Here is a 23,873-nt window from a genome sequence, read left to right as displayed (position 1 = left end):
AGAAACAGAAGCAGGCTCCAGGCTCTGAGCTGTCAGCACAGAGCCTGACGCGGGGCTCAAACTCACGGACCGCGAGATCATGACCTGAGCTGAAGTCGGCTGCCTAACCGACTGAGCCACCCAGGTGCCCCAGAATGGGTCTGATTTTTAACATGGTATCTAAAGGATGAAAGGAACCCAACTATGTAGAAAATGCAAGTTGAAATTCCTATGAATTTAAATTGTCAGTGAAAAGCTCTAAGAAATGGAAAGATTGTGACATATTCTAGGAACTGAAAGGAGGCTAGTGGGATAGGAATATAGGGAGCAAACCAGGCAGTGGCTTGAGATGATATGGTAAACAAAGGCCATGTTATTCATGGTAAGATGTTTGTGCATTATTCTAATTAAAAAGTAATCATTAAAAAATTTAAAGATTCTCAAACTTTGATGAGGTTTTTTTAGCTCGTTTACTTGAAATTGAGCTTTATTTTCTATTATAAAGTTTTTTTTATATGCTTGTTTGCTTTTTCTAGAATAAGAAGATAGCATGTATTTATCTTGTTTTCTTTCAGATTTAGAAGCCAGATATGACACTAAAAAGTTATTTCAAGAAAAGGATATTTGTGAAATGAATTTATCTCAGTGGGAGATAATGGGAAGAATTAGAAGTTGTGGCCTTGAAAACTCCTTTATCAGAAAAGATTATAAATATGAGAAGTTTGAGGGACAAGAACACCTTCAAGAGGGATATTTCCGGCAAGTGAAAAAAACCACCTCTGAAAAAATGCCCACTTACAGAAAACTCACTTCTCTTACTCTGTATCAGAGTATCCATAATAGAGAGAAACCCTATGAATGTGGGGATTGCGGGAAGGCCTTTAGAGTACGCCAACAACTTACTTTCCATCAGAGAATTCACACTGGCGAAAAACCCTATGAATGTAAAGAATGTGGAAAAGCCTTTAGACAGTGTGCCCACCTTAGTCGACATCAGAGAATTCATACTTCTGACAAACTCCTTGAATGTAAAAAATGTGGAAAGATCTTTACATGTGGTGCAGATCTTCGAGTACATCAGAGAACTCATATTGGTGAGAAGCCCTATGAATGTAAGGAATGTGGGAAGGCCTTTAGAGTAAGAGGACAACTTAATCTTCATCAAAGGATTCATACTGGTGAGAAACCCTATGAATGTAAGGAATGTGGGAAGACCTTTAGACAGTATGCACACCTTACACGACATCAGAGACTTAATATTGCTGAGAAGTGTTATGAATGTAAGGACTGTGGGCAGGCTTTTTTGTGTAGTACAGGCCTTAGAGTACATCACAAACTTCATACTGGTGAAAAACCCTATGAATGTAAGGAATGTGGAAAGGCCTTCAGGGTGCGGCAACAACTCACTCTCCATCAGAGAATTCATACTGGTGAGAAACCCTATGATTGTAAAGAATGTGGAAAGACTTTTAGTCGTGGCTATCATCTCACTCTCCATCAGAGAATTCATACTGGTGAGAAACCTTACGAATGTAAGGAATGTCGGAAGTTCTTCCGTCGTTACTCAGAACTTATTTCACATCAGGGTATTCATATTGGAGAGAAACCCTATGATTGTAAGGAATGTGGGAAGACCTTTAGACTGTTCTCACAACTTACCCAACATCAGAGTATTCATTTTGGTGAGAAACCTTATAAATGTAAGGAATGTGAGAAGACTTTTAGACTGCTATCACAACTTACTCAACATCAGAGTATTCATACTGGTGAGAAACCCTATGACTGTAAGGAATGTGGAAAGGCCTTTAGACTTCATTCATCACTTATTCAACATCAGAGAATTCATTCTGGTGAAAAACCATACAAATGTAAGGAATGTAAAAAGGCATTTAGACAACATTCACATCTTACTTACCATCAGCGAATTCATAATGTAACTAAATAATTTAGGAAAGCCTTCCACTGTGAATTTTGTGTTAAGGGGCATTAGAAAATAAATTTTAGGGGAAAGGTTTTTGAATATAGGAATCCCTTTTGCTTCATGCTTACAGCTCACCTAAATAGTTAGGTTTTCTTTGAAGGAAAGGATAAATTTCATGAATTTTTAGAAGCCTTTACTCATCATTAAAAACTATGTTAAACTTTGGGAAATGTGTTCTAGAAAGAAACTCTTTTTTAAAGGAGTGAATATAGAAGAGCTTTTAATCTTACCTATCATTGCCTCTATTTTTCCCATCTGTATAATATATCTATGAAGGTTGCTAGGGCACTATCTCATTCCAAAAACTGATAATTGAAAGGAAAATCATTTAGCCTGCATTTCCTGTTGAACTGTATTTTAGAGTAACTAGAAGTTGATGAGCTAAAGTTCTTTATTAGAGAATTTTGCAGCACATAATGAAATAATGGATCTAGGCACAATTCTCAGTGGAGGTTAAGACCAGTAGATACCCATTGATCAATTTTAATCTCAAAATAGGACAAAACATTTTGTGCCCCCTAATAAGTTACAGTAAGACATACACATGTTGCCAAAAAAATATTGAACTGAATCTAAGCATCAAGATCTAAATCCCAGTTTAGGGAAGAATCACAGAACAGAAAGAAGAACATGACACAAGAAGAAGCAATGAAACAAATTTAAAATGTGGGTAATTCCACAAGAGAAATGACCTGCCTTCAAATTCAATAAAATAGCATTGAAAAAAGGGAGGTGGAACTCTTAAATATTAAGAGTCTGAAGAAATGTATATCAATCAAATGCAGTGAACTAGATCACAAGTTGAACAAATATGTAAAAAGGACATTTTTATGACAGTTGGGGAAATGGGAATATTGACAGATAATACTAAGAAATTATGTTTTTGTTAGGTAGCATCGTAGTTATATAAAAATGTTAGAGATAAGTTTATATACATAAGATGGTATGATGTCTGGAACTTTTTAAAAGTGCTCATGCAGGGCACCTGGGTGGCTCAGTCGGTTGAGCAACTGACTTTGGCTCAGGTCATGATCTCACAGTTCGTGAGTTCGAGCCCCATGTCGGGCTCTTTGCTGACAGCTCGGAGCCTGGAGCCTGCTTTGGATTCTGTGTCTCCCTCTCTCTCTGCTCCTCCTCTGCTCGTGCTCTGTCTCTCAATAAATAAATGTTAAAAAAAATTTTTAAAAAAGTGCTCATGCAAAAGAAAAGGATAAGCTTGTTAAAGTGATGGTAAGATAAGTCTTGAGTACATAGTTTTTATTTTGTTCTTGCTATTTTCTTTACTTTTATGTATTTGAATTTTTCCATAATATTATTTTAAAGATAAAATTAGCTCTGGAATTTTAACCAAATTGAAGTAAATGATTTTTTTAAATGACTGCATATCAAAATTTCTGGGTGTTGTCGAAGTTCTGCACATTGGGATATTAAATATGCTATACTGTATTTGGGAAATACAGATGGAAGATCCAAATTTTATCTAGTTCACCTATTGCTACCTGTTACCATGCCTGTCCCACAGTACTTCATATGTTTAAAGAATGAGTTTAAAAAGCAGTTACTACAACTAAATGTGGAAATTAATGGACTAGACCTTCATTGTCAAATAAGATAGTTGCCAGCAACATGTTGAGCACTCAAAATTGAGCACTTGAATTGTGGCTAGTTCAAATTAAAATGGTGTTAGGTGTAAAATACACATGAGGTTTTGAAGATTTAGTTTTTAGAAGAATGTAATGTATATTGTTTCTCACAGTGTTTCTCTGCTGTGATATTCAGTGGGATATTCAGAACCCAATTTAAGTGTCTTTCTGCTTCCAAGTGGCATGTTTGCATACTGAGGTCTTGGTTCTACCCTGAATCATCCTTTGTTTTCCTCCCCTTCATGAAGGTAGCCCGTGTTTATAGCTGAATAGTTTTCTAAGACTGTTTTTAGCCTGTAGATGTCTTGGGATCCCAAGGCCCTTTCACTTTGTACTATTTCTGTCCCATTAGGTTCAAGCTTGCAGTGCTTCAAGTAGTACCATTGTCTTAAAAAATGTATTTTCTTTTTTTTTTTTAATTTTAAAAAATTATTATTTTGAGAGCATGCACACAAGCAGGGGACGGGCAGAGAGAGAAGGAGAGAGAATAACAAGCACGCTCTGTGCTATCAAGCATGGAGACCATCACCAGGCTCCATCTCAACACTAAGATCATGACCTGAGCTGAAATCAAGATGTGGTGTCAGTCTTCAACTGAGCCACCCAGGCACCCCTAAAAACTGCATTTTCTATGAATTTTATTAGGGTTCACTCAAAGAATCAACAGGCTCTTCTCTATTATTAGGTTCCCTATGAGGCTGCTGTAGAAAAATGAGTTTGAAATTGTTAGAAGCCCTAGTATTTCACAGGAAAGATAAAAGTTGGGTTCATCATTATTTGGAGGCTATATTTTCAGGACAGCACTATATATTTGATTCCCACCCCCACCCCAGGCCCATTATAACTTTGAAAACCCTTTGCTCTCTGGAAACACTGCCATGGAACCCTCTATGTTTCCTTGAAATTTATTTGAAATATGCAGCAATTGATAGGAGTAAAATGTGATTTTTCTCTTTTGCTATGTTATGATGGATTACATTTATGAATTTTCAAATATCGATCAAGACTTACATCACTGGAATAAGCTCCATTTGTTTTTAGTGTACATTTTGTATGTAGTACATAAATACATTGCTGGATTTGCTGAGATTGCTATGATGTGCTAATATTTTGAGGATTTTTTTTTTTAGGATCTTTGTATCTATATTCATGAGGAATACTAGTTTGTAGTTTTCTTGCATTCTACTGTCTTTGCCTCATTTTGCTATCAAGGTGATTATGGCCTCATAAAATGAGTTTCACAGAATTGCTTCCTTTCCATTTCTGGTAGAGGTAGTGTTGAATTGTTTATTATTCTTCAAATGTTTGGTGGGATTCTCCAGTGAAGCCATTTGGGCCTTGAAATTCATGTGTCCACATCCTAACCCCCAATATAATGACATTAGGAAGTGGAGCCTTTTGGAGGAAATTAAGTTACAATGGTGGATCCCTCCTGATTGAGATTAGTCCCCTTGTAAAAGGGATCCCAGAGAGCTCTCTTACATTTTTGTGCCATCTGAGGATACAAGAAAATGGCAGTCTTTACTCTGGAAGACAGTTCTTGCCAGAAACTAACCATGCTGGCACACTGATGTCAGACTTCAGCCTCAAGGATTGTGAGAAATAAATTGCTGTTGTTTATAAACCACCCCGTCTATTGTACTATAGCAGACTGAAATGAATGAGACAGATATTGGTACCAGAAGTGGGGTGCTAATGTAACAAATAGCTAAAAATGTAGAAGTGGCTTTGGAATTGAATAATAGGTAAAAGCTGGAAGAGTTTTTAGATGCATGCAAAAAATAAAGACATTAATGGTGATTTTGGTGATATCAGAAAAGAGCTGAAGAGAAAACTTCAACCTTAGAGAATACATTATCGACAGAATGTTCATAGAAATGAATGGTAAAGGCAGTACAGATGAAGTCTCAGGTGGAAGTGAGGAACATATTGGAAACCGGAGGAAGGCAGTTCTTTTTATAAAGTGACAAAGAACTTGGTGAAATTGCATTCCATTCTAGTGTTTTGTGGAAAGTAGAACTTGTGAACAATAATGAAGTTGAAGGTGTGGCTTGGCTCCTGGCTGATTACAAAAAAATGCAAGTAGAGAGAAATTACTTAACAATGGAATTTTTCAAACGAGATTTGGGAAATTCTCAGCTGAATAGTTAAGTAATGTTACAGTGAGAGTATTGATTGGGAAAGAATGGGATCCTGTAAGATGGTATGGGGACAAGTGGGAAGGCTCTGACGTAGCTGTGACATTGAGCTCCTATATTCTGAGTCTTCTTCCCAGTAGAAGCAGCCTCATCAGCAGAGGTGGCCTTTCCATCCCTAGTGGCAGTGGCATCCCCACCCACAGTGACATCAGCCTTTCCATTTCCATCTGATGGAATTAACTATGCATTGCTTGAGGAAACTAATGACCTCCCTTGAGGTAGTGGCCATGCAAGACAATGCTACTTCTCAGAAACCCCCACAATCACCCCCTTTTGTTTCTAGACCCATCGCTAGACTCTCCCAGCAGGCTCCTAAAAGTGCAGTGCAAAGTGTGACCCATGAGGAGGGGTGCTACAGTCCAAAAGAACTACCTGAGTTTTCTAACTTAGAAATCCAGGGAACAAGTGTGGAAATGGATACTAAGTGTGTAGCATTGTAATGGAAGGAACATGATTGGAAATCTGGACAATGAAATCTGGGTAGACCTCTCTGAATTAGGGCAAAAAAATTGAAGATACCTGTGTCCCATATAAATGAGTGACCTCAGCAAAGGAGGATTTTAATAATCAAGTGGACAGGATAGCCCATTCTGTGGTTAATAGTTTCTTTCCCCAGCCACCCTGGTTCAATGGACCCATGAACAAAGTGGCCATGGTGGCAGGGATGGAGGTAATGCATGTGATCAGCAACATGGACTTCCACTCACCAAGGCTGACCTGGCTATGACCATTGCTGAGTGCTCAATCTGCCAGAAGCAGAGACAATACTGAGCCCCCCAACATAACACTATTCCTTGAGGTGTTCAGCTAGCTACTGGAAGCAGGTTGGTTACCTTCGATCACTTCCATCATAGAAGAGGCAGCGTTTTGACCTTACTGGACTAGAAACTTAACTCTGGATATGGATTTACTTTCCCTGCATGCCAAGCTTCTGATAAAACTACCATCCATGGACTTAGAGAATGCCTTATCCACTGTCATAGTATTCCTCCTGGCATTACTTCTCATCAGTTACTGCTAATTTGATGATAGACTGGTGCTTGGCATGTAATTTTTACATCATCCTGACTTGGGGAATAATTAACTGAGGCTGGAAATTTTTTCAATTTTTACACTCTTATTTATTGAATAATTTCTTCCCTTATCATCGTGTCCTGTTGTCTGCTTCTGAAATACGTGTGTGTGTGTGTGTGTGTGTGTGTGTATGTATATGTATAATATATATTTATATATATGTAAATATAGCATTGCAGAGACAGGAAAATGGCATAGAATATCCATTATAATTTTTTTATTGTTGCTGTTTTAATGTCCTTTAATATATATTAGTATTGTATCCTTCTAAACATTTTTACCTTTGCTCTTTATAAATAACTTTCTATAAAAATTGAGAAAATATACAGAAACATAATGAAAAAAAATCAAGATCACTTCTATTTTCCTTTCTACCAAAGAAAATCTGTTAAGCTGCAAGGTGTTATACTGTATCCTATTCAGACAGGGTACTTAAAAAGGAAAATAAAAATTGAAATATTTACAATATTAGATCTTCCATGCATTAAAACTAATTTAACTCTGTTAGCATAGAGCTGTCAGCACAGAGCCTGATGTGGGGCTCAAACTCAGGAACTGTGAGATCACGACCTGAGCCAGAGTCGGACACTTAACCAACTGAGCCACCCGGGCGCCTCTAGTCGTTACACTTTTAGATAAAGAGCTTACAAATTCCTCGCTTTGTTCAATCATAGATGCATTATACATTTTGTTGATTTCATGACTGGAAATGTTTTGTTACAGTCTCTAATTGATCATTATTGATATATAAGAAAGCTATTGATTTTTGTATGAAGATTGCAACCTTGTCACCTTATTTCTGTTGTTTGGTTATTTTGTCTTTTTGTTGGATTATAGCTTCCAGGAATACATTCAGAGAAGGTTTCTTAAATGCCTAATTTATTTCATTGATGCTTAAATGAGAGTTTGGCACAGTCTGGAAATTGGTACAAATTGTTTTTCTCTCTGAATTTGATGATTTGCTCCATTGTCTTCCTACATGAATATAATCTGTGAAAGTATAATGTTAATGTATTTCTTATTCTTATGTATGTAAACTGTTTTTTAAATCTTTCTTGAAACTTTCAGTATTTTTTAAAACTTATTTTTGGTATTTCAGGTATTACTATTTTACTTAATTTTTTCAAAGCCATCACTTTTAGAACCAGTTATTTTATTTACCATTTTAAAGGAAAGAAAACACTGAATTAAACTATGCTATGTTGCTGATATTAAGATGCATTCTGGTCTCACAGATGTTAAAATCAAAATGTGTACCAGAATTAATGATAATTAGAATTTTATTAACTTGCTAGGGCTCTCTCAAATTGAGTAGTTAACATCCTTCTTGGTTTTGAGGTTACTTTCATTGATTACTAGTTCAAACATTACCTCTCCTCAATTATTTCTATTATCTTCTGGGGCTTCTTTTAAATGGATGGTGGAATTTCTACTTCAATCTTTTATGTCAAGTTTTATTCTAATACTTTGCATCACTTTGTTACATTTGGTTCCTCTGACCTGTATAGCAATGAAATCTGGCTTCTTAATTCACAATTCAGCTGTATGCATTCTGTTTTTCAGTCCATTAAGATTTTTTTTTAACTTTTTTACTTGAAAATAATTATAGGTACACAGGAATCTACAGAAATGGTACATTTCACCAAGTTTCCATCAGTGGTCACATCTTACATAAAGTACAATATCAAAACATAGAATTTGACATTAATATGACATATATATGTAGTTACATGTCATCATGAGTAAAGGAATAGATTCATGTAATCACTACTGCACTAAAGATACAGAACTATTCCAATACAAAGATCTCTCTTATGCTGCCTCTTTATAATCACACCTGCACTTCACCTACCATCACTAATCCCTGGAAACCATTAATCTGTTTTAGATCTCTATAATTTTTTGTTGAAGTTACATAAATAGAATCATACAGTATGTGACCTTTTGAGACTGGCTTTCAGAACTCAATGTTTTTGAGATCTAAGTTGTCACATCTATCAATAGTTTGTTCCTTTTTAAATGCTGATAGCTCAGAGCCTGGAGTCTGCTTTGGATTCTGTGTCTCTGTCTCTCTCTGCCCCTCTCCAGCTCACGCTGTCCCTCTCACTGCCTCTCAAAAATAAATAAACATTTAAACATTTTTTAAAAAGAGAATGAAATCTTGCCATTTGCAACAATGATGAAACGAGTGTATTATGCTAAGCAAAACAAGTCAGAGAAAGACAAATATGATTTCACTCATATGTGGAATTTAAAAAACAAAACAGATGAACACAGGGAGGGGAAAAAAGGTAAAAAGAGAGAGGGAAGTAAACCATAAGAGACTTTAAAATACAGAGAACAAACAGGTTTGCCGGGGTGGGAGGTGGGTGGGAGAGTGGGCTAAATAGGTGATGAGCATTAAGGAGAGCACTTGTTGGGATGAGCACTAGGTGTTACAGAGAAGTGATGAATCACTGGGTTCTACTCCTGAAACCAATACTACACTGTATGTTAACTAATTTTAAATAAATTTAAGGGACGGCTAGGTGGCTCAGTCAGTTAAGCGTCTGACTTCAGCTCAGGTCATGATCTCGTGATTTGTGAGTTCAAGCCCCGTATAGGGCTCTGTGCTGACAACTCAGAGCCTGGAACCTGCTTCAGATTCTGTGTCTCCCTCTCTCTCTCTCTGCCCCTCCCCGCCCACACTCCATCTGCCTCTGTCTCTCTCAAAAATAAACATTAAAAAGTATTTTTAATAAATTTTAAAAATACTACAGTTAATACAAAACTATAGGCTAATATTCCTGAAGAATATAAATGCAAATATTCTTAGCAAAATATTAACAAACGAAATTCAACAGCACGTTGAAAGGATCATACACCACTATCAAGTGGGATTTCTCCTTGGGATGCAAGAATGGATGAGCCTAAATGTCCATCAACTGATGAATGGATAAAGAAATTATGGTTTATATATACAATGGAATACTATTTGGCAATGAGAAAGAATGAAATACGGTCTTTTGTAGCAACGTGGATGGAACTGGAGAGTGTTATGCTAAGTGAAATAAGTCATACAGAAAAAGACAGATACCATATGTTTTCACTCTTATGTGGATCCTGAGAAACTTAACAGAAGACCATGGGGAAGGGGGGAAAAAAAAGGGAGGGAGCCAAACCATACGAGACTCTTAAAAACTGAGAATAAACTGAGGGTTGATGGGGGGTGGGAGGGAGGGGAAAGTGGATGATGGGCACTGAGGAGGGCACGTGTTGGGATGAGCACTGGGTGTTGTATGGAAACCAATTTGACAATAAATTTCATATAAAAAGTAAACGTTTTAAAAAATTACAAAAAAATAATGGATTAACTTGCAAATCAATAAATGTGTTATACCACATTAACTGAATGAAGGTTAAAAATATCACCTTATATGAAGAAAAAGTGATAAAGTTTAACATCCTTTCATATTGAGAACTTAAAAAAAACTGGGTATGAAAGAAATATATATCAAAATAATAAAGGCCATATTTGACAGACTCACAGCTAACATCCTATTTAACACTGAAAGGCTGAATGTTTTCCCTCTAAGATCAAGAACAACACAGAGTGCCCATGCTCACCACCTATTCATATAGTAGTGGAAGTTCTAGCCAGACCCATCAATACAATAAATAAAATAAAATAAAAAATACAATACAATACAATAAAAAATAAAATACATCCTAATCAGAAAGTAAAACTGTCTTTGTTTGTTAATGACATGACCTTACATATAGAAAATCCTAAAGATGCCACCATAAAACTGTTAGAACTAACACACAAGTTGAGTAAAGTTAACAGGATATAAAATCAACATACAAAAATCAGTTATGTTTCTATATACTAACACTGAACTCTCTGAAAAAGAAATAAAACAATGCCATTGAAAATAGCATAGGGGCGCCTGGGTGGCTCCATTGGTTAAGCATCCATCTCTTGATTTTGGCTCAGGTCATGATTTCATGGTTTGTGAGTTCAAGCCCCGCATTGGGCTTCACTTGATAAGGCAGAGCCTGCTTGGGTTTCTCTCTCTCCCTTTCTCTCTCTGCCCCTCTCCTGCTTGCTGTCTCTCAAAATAAATAAATAAATTTAAAAATTACCAAAAAAATAGTCTAAAAAATAATAAAATACTCAGGAATAAATTTCACCAAGGAAGTAAAAGATCTGTACACTGAAAACTATTAGACACTGATGAAAGAAATTGAAGAAGACACAAATTAATGAAAAGGTATTCTGTATTTATGGATCAGAAGAATAATATTGTTAAAATGTTCATACTACCAAAGCCATGTACAGATTCAATGCAATATCTATCAAAATTCCACTGACATTTCTCACAGAAATAGAAAAAACAATCCTAAAATAATTATGAAACCACAAAAGACCCTGGATATCCAAATGCCATCTTGAGAAAGAACAAAGATGGAGATGTCACATTTCCTGGTTTCAAACTATACTACAAAGCTATAGTAAGCAAAACAATATGATACTGGCATAAAAATAGACACCTAGACTGATGGAACAGAGCTGAGAGCTCTGAGATAAAATCACATATATTCATCCAACTGATATTTGATAAAGGAGTCAAGAATACTCAATGAGGAAAGGATAATCAATAAATGATGCTGGGAAAAGTGCATATTCAAATGTGAAAGAGTGAAATTGGACCTGTATCTTACATCATTAACATAAACAAAAATTAACATTAGCATTAAAAAAGTAAATAAAAAACATAATCATTAACAAAAATTAAGTTGAAATGGACTAAATACTTAAATATAAAATCTGAAGCCATAAAACTTCTAGAGGAAAACACTGGAAAACTGGTCTTGGCAATGATATTTTGGATATGACACCACAAGCATAGACAACAATAGCAAAAGTAAACAAGTGGGACTACATCAGACTAAAAAGCTTCTGTGCAGCAAAAGGAATCAACAAAATGAAAAGGCAGCCTTTTTGGAATGGGAGAAAATATTTGCAAACTAAATAGCTGCAAGCCATATATTTGATATCCCAAATGTGTAAGGAACTCATACAACTCACAAGGAAAAAAAAAGCAATCAATCAGATTTAAAAATGGGCAGAGTACTTGAATAGACACTTTTCTAAAGAATACATACAAATGGTCAACAGTTATATGAAAAGATGCTTGACATCACTAATCATCAGGGAAATGCAAATCAAAAACACAAGGAGGTATCACCTCACATCTATTAGAATGGCTATCCTTAAGAAGACGAGATAACAAGTGGTGTCCAGGATGCAGAGAAAAGGGAGCCCTTGCACACTGTTGGTGGGAATATAAATTGGTAGAGCCATTATGGAAAACTGTATAGAGGTTCCTCAAAAACTTAAGAATAGAACTATCATATGATCTAGCAATACCACATCTAGGTATATGTCTAAAGGAAATGAAATTACTATCTCATATCTCTATATCAAAAATATGTCTGTACCTCTATGTTCATTGCAACATTATTCACAATAGCCAAGGGAAGGCAACAAACCTGTTTGCCTACCAACACGTGGATAAAGAAAATGTTATATATACATGTACCTAACATATGTACATGTTATCATATGTATATACATAACACATTTAGTGTATATAAAGATATAGATGCACACACACACACAATGGAATGTTACTCAGCTATAAAAAGGAAGGAAATCCTGTCATTTGAGACAACATGAATGAACTTTGAGGGTATTATTCTAACTTATGTGTGGGGCCTTAAAAAACTGAACTCACTGAAACAAAGAGTAGATTAAGGATATTGAGAAAATGGGGAAATGTTGGTTAAAGGGTACAAACTTCCAGTTAGAAGATGAATAAGCTCTAGGGATCTTTTGTCCAGCTTGGTGACTAGAGTCAACCATATACTTGTATACTTGAAAGTTGCTAAGAGAGTAGATCTTAAATGTTCTTTCACACATGAATACACATAAAGAGCTAATTGCGAGATAATTATCTGTTAATGTGTGTTAGGTTGTGTGGTAATGTGAGGTAATGATGTGTTAAGGGTAATGACTATCCTTATGTAGTAATAATTTCACAATATTTACATATACCAAATCTTCACATTGTACATCATAAACTTATACAATGTTATATGTCAAACATATCTCAATAAAGGTGAGGGGGAAAATTAATGAATCAATTGTTTCCTGGAAGTCCACAAATGAAGGCAAATGGCATAGAGTTAAATGGTATTCTATACGACTTTAGCATTTGCTTCATTTTCTTACCTACAAGTGCCAATAAATTTAAGTTTACATTGCCATTGTTGCTTATCTACAGAAACCTGAGGGGGACTGGCTAAGAATTACCACATTATAATAACAGGTAAAATTTTCTGAGCTTTTAGTATGTACCAGGGGCTGGTCTAAGGAATTGACACTATTAACTTATCCCCCACTCCTAATAATGTTATGAAGTGGGTAATCCTATTTTACAGTTAAGAAATGATGGCAAAGACACCTTGGAAGACAGTTTGGTGGTTTCTTACAAAACTAAATATACTCTTACCATATAGTCCAGCAATGGAATTCCTTTGTATTTACTCATAATAGTTGTAAACTTATGTCTGCATAAAAACCTGCACACTGATGTTTATATTTATAGCAGCTTTATTCTTAATTGCCATAACTCAGAAGAAAGCAAGATGATCTTCAATAGGTGAATGGATAAACTATGGTACCTCCTGGGGATAGTTACTCAGTGCTAAAAGGAAATGAGCTACCAAGCCACCAAAAGACATGAAGGAGAGGTGTCTGGGTGACTCAGTTGGTTAAGCATCCAACTCTTGATTTTGGCTCAGGTCATGAACTTGCAGTTTGTGAGATGGAGCCCCATGTTGGGCTCCGAGCTACCAGCTTGGAGCCTGCTTGGGATTCTCCCTATGCCCCTCCCCCACTCACTTGGGCATGTGCTCTATCAAAATAAATAAACGTGAAAAAAAAGACATGAAGGAAATTTAAGTTCATATTACTAAGTAAAAGAAATCAATCTTGGAAAAGGTTACAGATGGTCTGATTCTGAGTATGTGATATTCTGGAAAAGGCAATTCTGGAAAAGGGGAACCTGAGCCACCCAGGTTCCCCAGGGATATTGATAATGGAGGAAACTACATATGTGTCAGGCAGGGGGTAAATGGGAAATCTTTGTACCTTCCTCTCAATTTTGTTGTAAACCTAAAGCTGCTCCATAATAAAGTCTTAAAACATTTTTTTAAAGAAAAAACTATGGCAAGGAGAGTCTCAGTTTAACACATCCATGAAGCTCTAGGCAGTTTGGCTGGGGCTGGTTAGTCTAGGATAGTTTCACCAGTGGTTGGCAAGTTGGCTACCAGTGTATCTTGGTTATTTACCAGATGACCATTCTAGCATGCTACAACAGATTCATTCACACCAGGTTCATTCACACCATTCACACACAAAAATGGGCAAATTCCTTTCGTCAAGTCACCGCTTATATCACATTTATTGATGTCCCAATAGCAAAAGCATGTGGTTAAGCCCAGATTCAGGAGATGGAGAAATAAACACTGCTTCATTTTGCTGTGTTTAATGGAGGATGGAAGGAGCAGCAAAGTCACATTACGAAGTGAATATAGAATGGCATAAATTATTGTGACTGTTTTTATAGTTAACCACACCAACTATGTCTGTAAATATCTTAAATAAAAATGATCTAAGTATTTCAATTAAAAGATAAAGACTACCAGGGTGCCTGGCTGGCTCAGCTGGTTGAACATCAGACTCTTAATTTTGGTTCAGGTCATGATCCCAGCCAGGGTCATGGAATTGAGCCCCACATCAGGCTCTGTGCTGAGTGTAGAGCCTGCTGGAGATCCTTTCTCTCTCTCTTCTGTCTGTCTCTCTCTTTCTCACCCCTTCCTTCTCCCCTGCTTTGGCAAGTTGGCTCTCTAAAAAAAATTGAGACTATCAGACTAGATTTTATGTAAAAAGATCTACAAGACATACATTACATATGACAGAGAACAGTTGAAAGTAAAAAGATGGTGGAGGGAACAACATGCAAATGCTAACCAAAAAAATGCTGGGGTAGCTATTTTAAATTTTTTTTTTCCAACGTTTATTTATTTTTGGGACACAGAGAGACAGAGCATGAACAGGGGAGGGGCAGAGAGAGAGGGAGACACAGAATTGGAAACAGGCTCCAGGCTCTGAGCCATCAGCCCAGAGCCCGACGTGGGGCTCGAACTCACGGACTGCGAGATCGTGACCTGGCTGAAGTCGGACGCTTAACCGACTGCGCCACCCAGGCGCCCTAAGGGGTAGCTATTTTAATAGCTGATAGACTTTGAGGAAATAGATATTTCTAAAAATAAATAGGAACATAATGATAAAAGGAGCAATGCAACAGAAAAACTAATTCTAAATTTTATTGTCGCTCTTTTTTTAATTTGAGAGAGAGAGAGAGAGAGAGAGAGAGAGAGAGAGAGAGAGAGTGTGTGTGTGTGTGTGTGTGTGTGTGTGTGTGCAGGGGAGAGGGGCAGAGGGAGAGAGAGAGAGAGAAAGAGAGAGAGAATTCCAAACAGGCTCCAAGCTCAGCATGGAGCCCAATGTGGGGCACAATCCCATGACCCTGGGACCATAACCTGAGCCAGAATGAAGAGTCTGATGCTCAACCGACTGAGCCACCCAGGTGCCCTGGAATATATATTCTTTTCAAGTGAATGTGGACTGTGTGGCAAAATAAACCATACACTGGGCCCTATAGCAAATCTAATATACTTCATAGGATTGAAATCATGTATAGTCTCGTGTCTGACCACAATGGAATTAAACTAAAAACCAAAAACCATTACAAAACAAAACATTGAAAACTTCCCAAGTTATCCAAACTTAAGCAACATAACTCTATAAAAGCAGTGGATCAAGTAATGACAATGGAATTTAAAAGAGATTTTGAACTTTTTGATAGTGAAAATCAAAAAGGGATTTTTGCTTTTACTGGGATGCAGTAAAAGCAGTAATTTGAGGGCATGTTTGTAGCTCTAAATGCATATATTTGAAAGGAGCAAATACTGAATATGAATAATGTAAGCCTCCATCATAAGAAACTAAAAGAAAGAATATCAAATTAAACCAAAAGAAAGTAAAAGGAAAGAAGAAATAAAGATATGTATGGACATCACTAAAATAGAAAGCAAACTTGTAACAGAGAAAATAAACTAAGCCCAAAGCTAGTTCTTTGAAAGATCAACAGAATTGATAAGCCATAGCAAGACTGACCAAAAAAGAAAACAATCCCACAAATATCAGGTATGGAAAAAGATTTTATAGATATTAAAGGGTAAACAAGAAGGCATTATGGACAACTTTACACCAATAAATTTGATCTTCAAAGAAATAAAACATTTCTTAAAAAATACAACTTGCAAAAATGACATGAGAAAAAATATAAAATTTGAGTAATTGTTAAAAAAAAATCTTCATTTATAAATCTCCCACAAGGAAAATTCCAGTTCCGGATTTTTTCACTGGTGAATTCTTCCAAATATTTGATGGAACAGAAAATATCAGTCATGTACAAATTCTTACAAAGAAAAGAAAAAGGGGAATGACTTCCCGATTTCCTCTATGAAGCCAAAAACATCTTTATATTAACCCTGGAAATTTCAGGACAAGAAAAACATAAAAGCAAAGCCCTAAACAAAATATAGCTAGGCAAATTCAGTGAATGATAAAGAAGATAATAAATCATGACCAAATGAGTATTCTAGGAATGCTAGATGGTTTCACATACAAAAAATAATCAGTGTAACTTACCACATTAACAGAATAAAGGAGAAAAATCTTATGATCATCTAATGTGCAGGCTATCCATTAAAAAAATTCAACATCCATTAAAACAATTCTCAACAAAAGTGGCAGGAAAGAAAATTGCCTCAATCTGATAAAGAACATTTTTAAATAATCTCAGATAACAAACCTAATGGATTCCTCAAGGGAATAAAACAAGGATATCTACATTTGATACTTGCATTTATTATCATACTGGAGACCCAAGCCAGTGCAATAAACAGGAAAAAAGGAAAAAGTATAAAGATTGGAAAAAGAAGAAATATAACAGTATCTGTCAATAACATAATTTGTATGTAGAAAATCCAAAAAAGAATTCTAAAACTTTTTTTTAATGTTTATTTTGAGTGAGAGAGAGAAAGAGAGAGAAAATGTGAGCAGGGGAGGGGTAGAGAAAGAGGGTGAGAGAGAATCCCAAGCAGGCTATGCCATGGGACTCAATCCCACAGAACTTTGAGATCATGACCTGAGCTGAAATCAAGAGTCGGAAGTTTAACCAAATGAACCACCAGGCACCCCTAGAATTCTAAAACTCTTAATAAATAAGCAAATTTAGCATGATCACTGGATTTAAGTATATATAAAAACATAATTTGTGTCTCTATATACCAGCTTAAATTAAACAGTAAAATAAAAAAACAAAAGTATTTCTCATAGCAACAAAACACAAAAATAACAAAAAGGCACAAAAATTCTCAACAAAGTACTAACAAATTGAATCTAGTAACAAATAAAAAAATAATTTATACACCAGGACCAAGTGAGATTTATGCCAGGAATGCAAGGTTGGTGGTGTAGCATGCAAAAAAATCAATGTAATATATCAATAGAATAAAGGACAGAAAGCACATGATGTCTGACAAAGAAAAAAAATTTAACAATATCTACTATCCTTTCATGATAAAAACACTCAACAAAGTCAGAATAGAGGAAAACTTCCTCATTCTAGTAAAGGGAATCTATGAAAAATCCACAGCTAACATCATAATTAACTAAGACAATGATTTCCCCCACGGTATGTGGAAAATCCATACAATAGAAGAGTATTCAGCAATAAAGAGTAATAAAGTAATGTTACATGCTACAACAAAGATAAATCTTGATAAAATTATGTTAAGTGAAAGAAGCCAGTCACAAAAAAACAAATATTGTAGGATTCCATTTATATGCACTATCCTGAATAGGCAATTCTATAGATACAGATAGAAGATAAATGGTTGCCTGTGACTGGGGGACAGGAGACAGGAATTGGGAATTACTGCTAAGGGGTGTGGGATTCCTTTTTCAGGAGATGAAAATGTAAAATCATTGACTGGGGTAATTGGGTGCATAACTGTAAATATACTAAAAACCACTGAAGTGAACAATTTGCAGGGCTCAAATTCACGAACCATGAGTTCATGACTTGAGCCAAAATCAAGAGTCAGATGCTCAACCAACTGAGCCACCCATGTGCCCCTGAAGTGAACACTTCAAATGGGAGAATTTTATGGTATGTTAATTATATCTCAATAAAGCTGTTTTTTATAAAGACATAAATGCTTTCCAATGAAAATTATAAAACGTTGCTGAGATAAATTAATGAGGACTCAAAGAAATGGAGAGATATGCCAATATTTGTGAATTGCAAGACTTAGTATTAAGATATCAATTCATCCTACATTTACAGGGTCAAAGAAAGCCAGTTAAGTCCCTCCAGGTTTCTTTGTGTAAATTAACCAGCTGATTCTTGAAATATATATGGAATTGCATAGGACCTAGAATGCCCAATATAATGAAAAAGAATAAAGTTTAAAATGTATACCATGATATTTCAATACTTACTCTAAAGACAGCTTGGTATTAGTGCAAGATAGCTAAATATACCAATGAGAAAATATAGTACAGAAATAGGCTCACAGATATAAAGTCACTTGACTTATTACAAAGGCACCATTGCAATTCAATAAATAGTGATGGAGCAACTGGTTATACGTATGGGGGGAAAATCTCTTGATCCTCACCTCAAAAGAAAGAAACAAAACAATTAATTTGAGATGAATCATAACTATAAATGTGAAAGGTGAAACAATAAGATCTCTAGAAGAAAAATAGAATATCTTCAGGTCCTATGGTAGGCAGAGGCTTTTAAACAGAATGAGACATCAGCTATAAATAAAATATTAACAAATTGAACTTCATTTAAATTAAAAGCAGCTGTTCTTCAAAAGACTTCATTATTAGAGTGAAAAGGCAAGCCATAGCCTGGACAAGATATAATGCAAACGTCCTACAAAGACCTCATATCCTAGTATATACAAATATCTATGAATAAATAGAAAAAACACAAACTCATTTTAATAAAATGTTCAAAAGTTAAACAGGCAACTCAACATAGAAGTTATCCAAGTGACTGGTATATGAAAGGATGCTAAAGTGAGTATTCATCAGGGAAATGCAAATTAAAATCACACTGAGATACCACTACCCACCTTCTAGTATTGTAAAAATTAAAAAGACTGATAATACCAGGTGCCTAAAAGGATATGAAGCAACTGGAACCCTTTGCATTGTTGATAGAAGTGTAAATTGACACAACTTTGGAAAATGATTTGGCAGTATCTCCACAGGTACATACAAATCTACTTTACGATCCAGCTATTCCACTCTTGGATTCCTAATAGAAATGAATGCTATGTCTCCCAAAATATGTAAGATTGACCAGAGATTTATTAATAAGAAAAACTGGAGGGACACCTGGGTGGCGTCAGTTAAGTGCCTGACTTCAGCTCAGGTCATGATCTCACAGTTTGTGGGTTTGAACCCTGCATCAGGCCCTGCACTAACAGTGTGGAGCCTGCGTGGCATTCTCTCTCTTTCCCTCTCTCTCTGCCCCTCCCCAATTCATGCTTTCTCTCTCTCTCTCAAAAATAAATAAATAAACTTAAAAAAAAAACGAAAGAAAAGAAAAAACTGAAACCCACACAAATGTGTATCAATACAGAATGAATATATTGTATCAAGATTTAGACTATGGCAGCCTGCAGGCAAAATATGGCCCGTCACCTATTTTGGTATGGCCAATGACCTAAGAAAGGTTTTACATTTTTAAATCGTTGAAAAAATAAGAGTAGTATTTTGCAATATGTAAAAAATTATATGAAATCCAAATTTCAGCGTCCATAAATAAAGTTTTCTTGGAATACAGCCACACTAATTTGTTTACATATTATCTATGGTTGCTTTCATGCTAGAATAGCAGAGTTGAGTAGGTGTGACAGACAACATCTGGCACATAAAACCAAAAATATTTATTTGCTGGCTAAAGGACTCATCTCGTAGTCTTAATGTTGACAAAAACATGCCAGGTACATATCATTACATTGATTGTATTCAAATGAAGTTCAAGAATACACAAAAGTAATCTGTGGTGTTAGAAGTCCAAATAATGGTCCCTTCTAAGTAGAGTCACAGTTGACCAGGATGGGGCACAAGGGAACATTCTGGCATTTTGGAAATCAATGTTCTTTATCTTGATCTGTGTGTGGTGATTGCCTGTGTATGCAAAAATCATGGAGGTGTATATATAATATTTGTAGACTTTATGTAAATTATTCCTCTAAAAAAAAAGACTAAGGCTGAAATTACACTTTTTCCCATCCCTCTTCATTTCAATATAAAACTCATTTTTCAAATTATTTTCCAGATGAAATTCTTGTTTCTCCAATTTAGGTAGCCACTGGTAACTGTTTAAATTTGTTTATTAAAATTAAACAAAATTAAACATTTATTCCTTGGTCAAACTAACCACACTTAAGGGGCTTGAATAGTCATATGTGGCTAGTGGCTACTATACTGGACAGTGCAGATACACAACACAGAATTGAGTTTTACAGAAAGTTCTATTGGGCAGCTGTACTCCAAAAACTTACATAAAAGTTCATTTTAAAGGTGAGAAAACTGAAGTTTTGAGATACACAGTGCTGCATTCACATCTTTTCCCATATTCACTGCTACAGATGAACTCTCAATGTATCATTCATTTAACATTTCTATAATTATATAGGAATCTATTCTAAATTCATAACCATGCAAAGAAAAAGCATTTTGTAAGTCATAAAATACTTAGATTGTCTAATTAATCCCAGGCATCACCCTTATAGTCACACCGTTCCCGAGACACTCTCACAATCCCAAATGGATCACACGCGTATCCACTAACATGCCTCTTACAGCCTCAAACACAATCTGATACACAGCACATTCCCCACAGACCTCTCTTCCCCTGCAGAAGACACTTGGATAACAAACTCATGTCCGTGAAGTGTGTCAAACCTCTGATGCCTCTTGAGCAGAAACCCGGGTGGTCACAGCTACTGCGTCTGAGCCACAGCTCTTGTCTGAGAAATCTGGACCCTACCTCCTGGCCTTCTGCAGCTTTTTCAGCCCTGGACTACATTTGTCTGAAGGCTTCACTACAAGACCCAAACTCTGGTAATCTTCTTGGGATTTTCTGGAGGAGTCACTTGAGTCAAATGAGATAGGTCGGCACACACGTAGTAGTAGCCTGAGATCCCCCATTCGAGCAAGGGAGACTCAAGGCTCGGGCCGATTCCGGGCCGCAGAATGTGGCCACTGCCTCCGCATTCTGTTGGATCCAGCGGCGGGAGGTGGGGGTGGGGGGAGGGTGGTCACATTTTTGACTACATTTCCCGGAGGCCACCGCGTCCCTGCGCCATTTCGTACACTTATTCCGTTACGTCTTGATGCAGGGATCCAGTCTGCAGCGGTCAGGTGAGTGGACCGTCTCACTGGGACCCGCACGCTGCATTTAATTTGGAGCATCCAGAAAGAAGTTCTCATATGGTGCTGGGAATACCGGTATGCCAGCTGGGGCTCGGTGCTGTGAGGAATCGGGACGATCCCGGCTCTGGACTACGTTTCCTTTAGGTCATAGAGCTCCAGGTTGATTCCTTACGGAAGTCGGCCTTGCCTGGGGAGTAGCTGTGACCTTCTCCGGCAATATCTGCACCGTCACTTCGGTTCAGACCGGCAGGGGCGTGGTGCTATTAGCTTTTTCCCTCAGCCCCTGTGATGTGGGCGTACACTTAGCGCCCCTCCCGGCTGGCAAACGCCACACCTTATCTTTGGTTCCGGTAGGACGGGATAGGGAATATGTTACCCTTAACGTTCCACCGTGCTGGATGTGTGTGTCCCTTTCTGTGGCAGCGCGATGGGCTCGCCTGCCGTCTTCTAATGCTTTTGGCGGCCAGGGATACTTCGCACCTGTGTACTTTACCCCCGTATGACACGGACAGAGTCCGTTGAGAATCGCGCGGTTCCAGGTGCTGCAGTTTCCTCACTTTACTGTGCTGAGAACGTGACTATTTTGAAGCTGTATAATGAGGATTTACACCTGAAGCGCCCTAGGAAGGGAGAAGACCACCATAATAGGATGCCCCATTCTACTTTGAGAGCCCTGTGGGGGAAATCAATCCCCTTCTCTGGCCTGAAGTTGTGGGAGATGATCCTAAATATTTTGTTGGCTGTGCGAAAGGCTTGGTAGCCTATGATTGTTTAGTCCCTTCTACTTTTTCTAACAGAGCCACACAGGAAAGGAAAAGAATGTTGCACATCTAAAAGACTTGCCTAAAATGAGTTACCATTTTCTTCCTCCCCTCAAGTTTCTTACTTTTCAAGATGTTGCAGTACGTTCTGCAACATCTTAAGGAAGAACCAGCCATTCAGTGACTTGTCCTTAGGCATTAGCTATCCCCATAAATGATGGCGCTCCAGGGATGAGCTCACTAGGCTAACTCCACTCCCAACCACACTACACCTGTTCTCTCCACCCAATGGCAAATCAGCCATTTCTAAGATTTTTGATGAGAGAGAACTACACCCTCCGGAGGAAATTTGAAGATTTTTATTTTAACTTTATTATGGAAAATTTCAAGCAGGATAGAAAGTAATATAAACCCAATGTGCTCAATACCCACTATAATTTAAAACGTTTGCAAATATCCTTACATCCTTCCTCCTTTTTTTCTGTAGCATTTCAAAAATTGTATAATTTTATCCATATGTATACATATATAACCAAAAAACATATTTTTAGATAACCACAGTGATGTTACCCCAACTTGAAAAACTAACAGTAATTCCATAATATCATATATGCAATACATACATATTTGTTTTCCCAATTTTTTCAAAGACAGATTTTTACAATTGGTTTGTTCAAATCATGATCCAGATAAGGTCTACACAGTGCATAAGGTTGCCAAACATCTTAAATTTCTTTAATCTGTAAATTTCCCTTCTGTTTTTTGCTTTTGTTTTATTTTAATTGGTATTACTGATTTGTTTTTTAAAAAAACTAGGTTTATAGAATATTCTACATTCTGCTTTTGGCTAATTGCTTCCTTAGGGTGTCATATAATTTGTTCTCCTATGCCCCGTATTTCTGTAAATGAGTAGTTAGATCTAGAAACTTGATCAAATCCAGATCATATTTTGCATAAATCCCATTTTCAGACAAAAATAATTCATGGTTGGTGCCTTGTACTTCCTATTACATCACATCCTGAGGCTTTTAAAGTCTGGTGTCCCACTTCTGGTGATGCCATATTGATCAGTGTTCAAGGGCTGTCCACTTAACCTTTTTATAAGGCTCTCCTTTCTTTTTTCACCTATTAATAGAGGAAGGTATTGTCCACCCATCCACCCTCCTCCCCCCCCGGGGGATAAAACTTGGTTCTTAGCAGGGCAAACTCTTAAGATATTGCAATGGTTTGTGGCCCTTGGAGCCACACAGTACATAAACACATATACAGTATAACCATGGCATTAAAATTTTATAGTTGAATAGTGGTTAGGGGAAAAAAGGGTGTCTGAAAAGGCTCTTTCAGCCTTTTTAGGGGAAACAAGGGGAAAAAAGGTCAAGAAACACCTAAAGTTTATAACATCCATTTATGATTGATGGTGAGATCTGTTATTTCATTAAAGATTACATACAGTGATTTTTAAAAATTTAATTGTTTTATTATTTATTTTAGAGAGAGTATGAGCAGGGGAGGGGCAGAGGGAAGGAGAGAGAGAGAGAGAGAGAGAGAGAAAGAGAGAGAGAGAGAGAGAGATTCCAAAGCAGGCTCCAGGCT

General features: G+C 36.7%; 1 protein-coding gene across 3 annotated transcripts in view; it reads left to right on the top strand.

The window, feature by feature from the left end:
* Nucleotides 1-23,873, top strand: part of LOC102900191 (zinc finger protein 345) — a 138,547-nt gene that overhangs the window by 15,933 nt on the left and 98,741 nt on the right. The window contains exon 7 of one of the 3 annotated variants that reach the window (XM_045045443.1): nt 555-8,411. The exons of the other annotated variants lie outside the window; for them this stretch is intronic. Coding sequence (XP_044901378.1) covers nt 555-1,924 — 1,370 coding nt within the window. The 3' untranslated portion in view covers nt 1,925-8,411. Of the gene's footprint in view, nt 1-554; nt 8,412-23,873 lie in introns of those variants that run through there. 3 annotated transcript variants of the gene reach the window in all.

The sequence above is a fragment of the Felis catus genome, chromosome E2 (assembly GCF_018350175.1).
Source record: "Felis catus isolate Fca126 chromosome E2, F.catus_Fca126_mat1.0, whole genome shotgun sequence".
NCBI classification, from domain to species: domain Eukaryota; kingdom Metazoa; phylum Chordata; class Mammalia; order Carnivora; family Felidae; genus Felis; species Felis catus.
The sequence above is the reverse complement of the archived record's forward strand: the minus strand, read 5'-3'. Positions and strand labels throughout refer to the sequence as shown.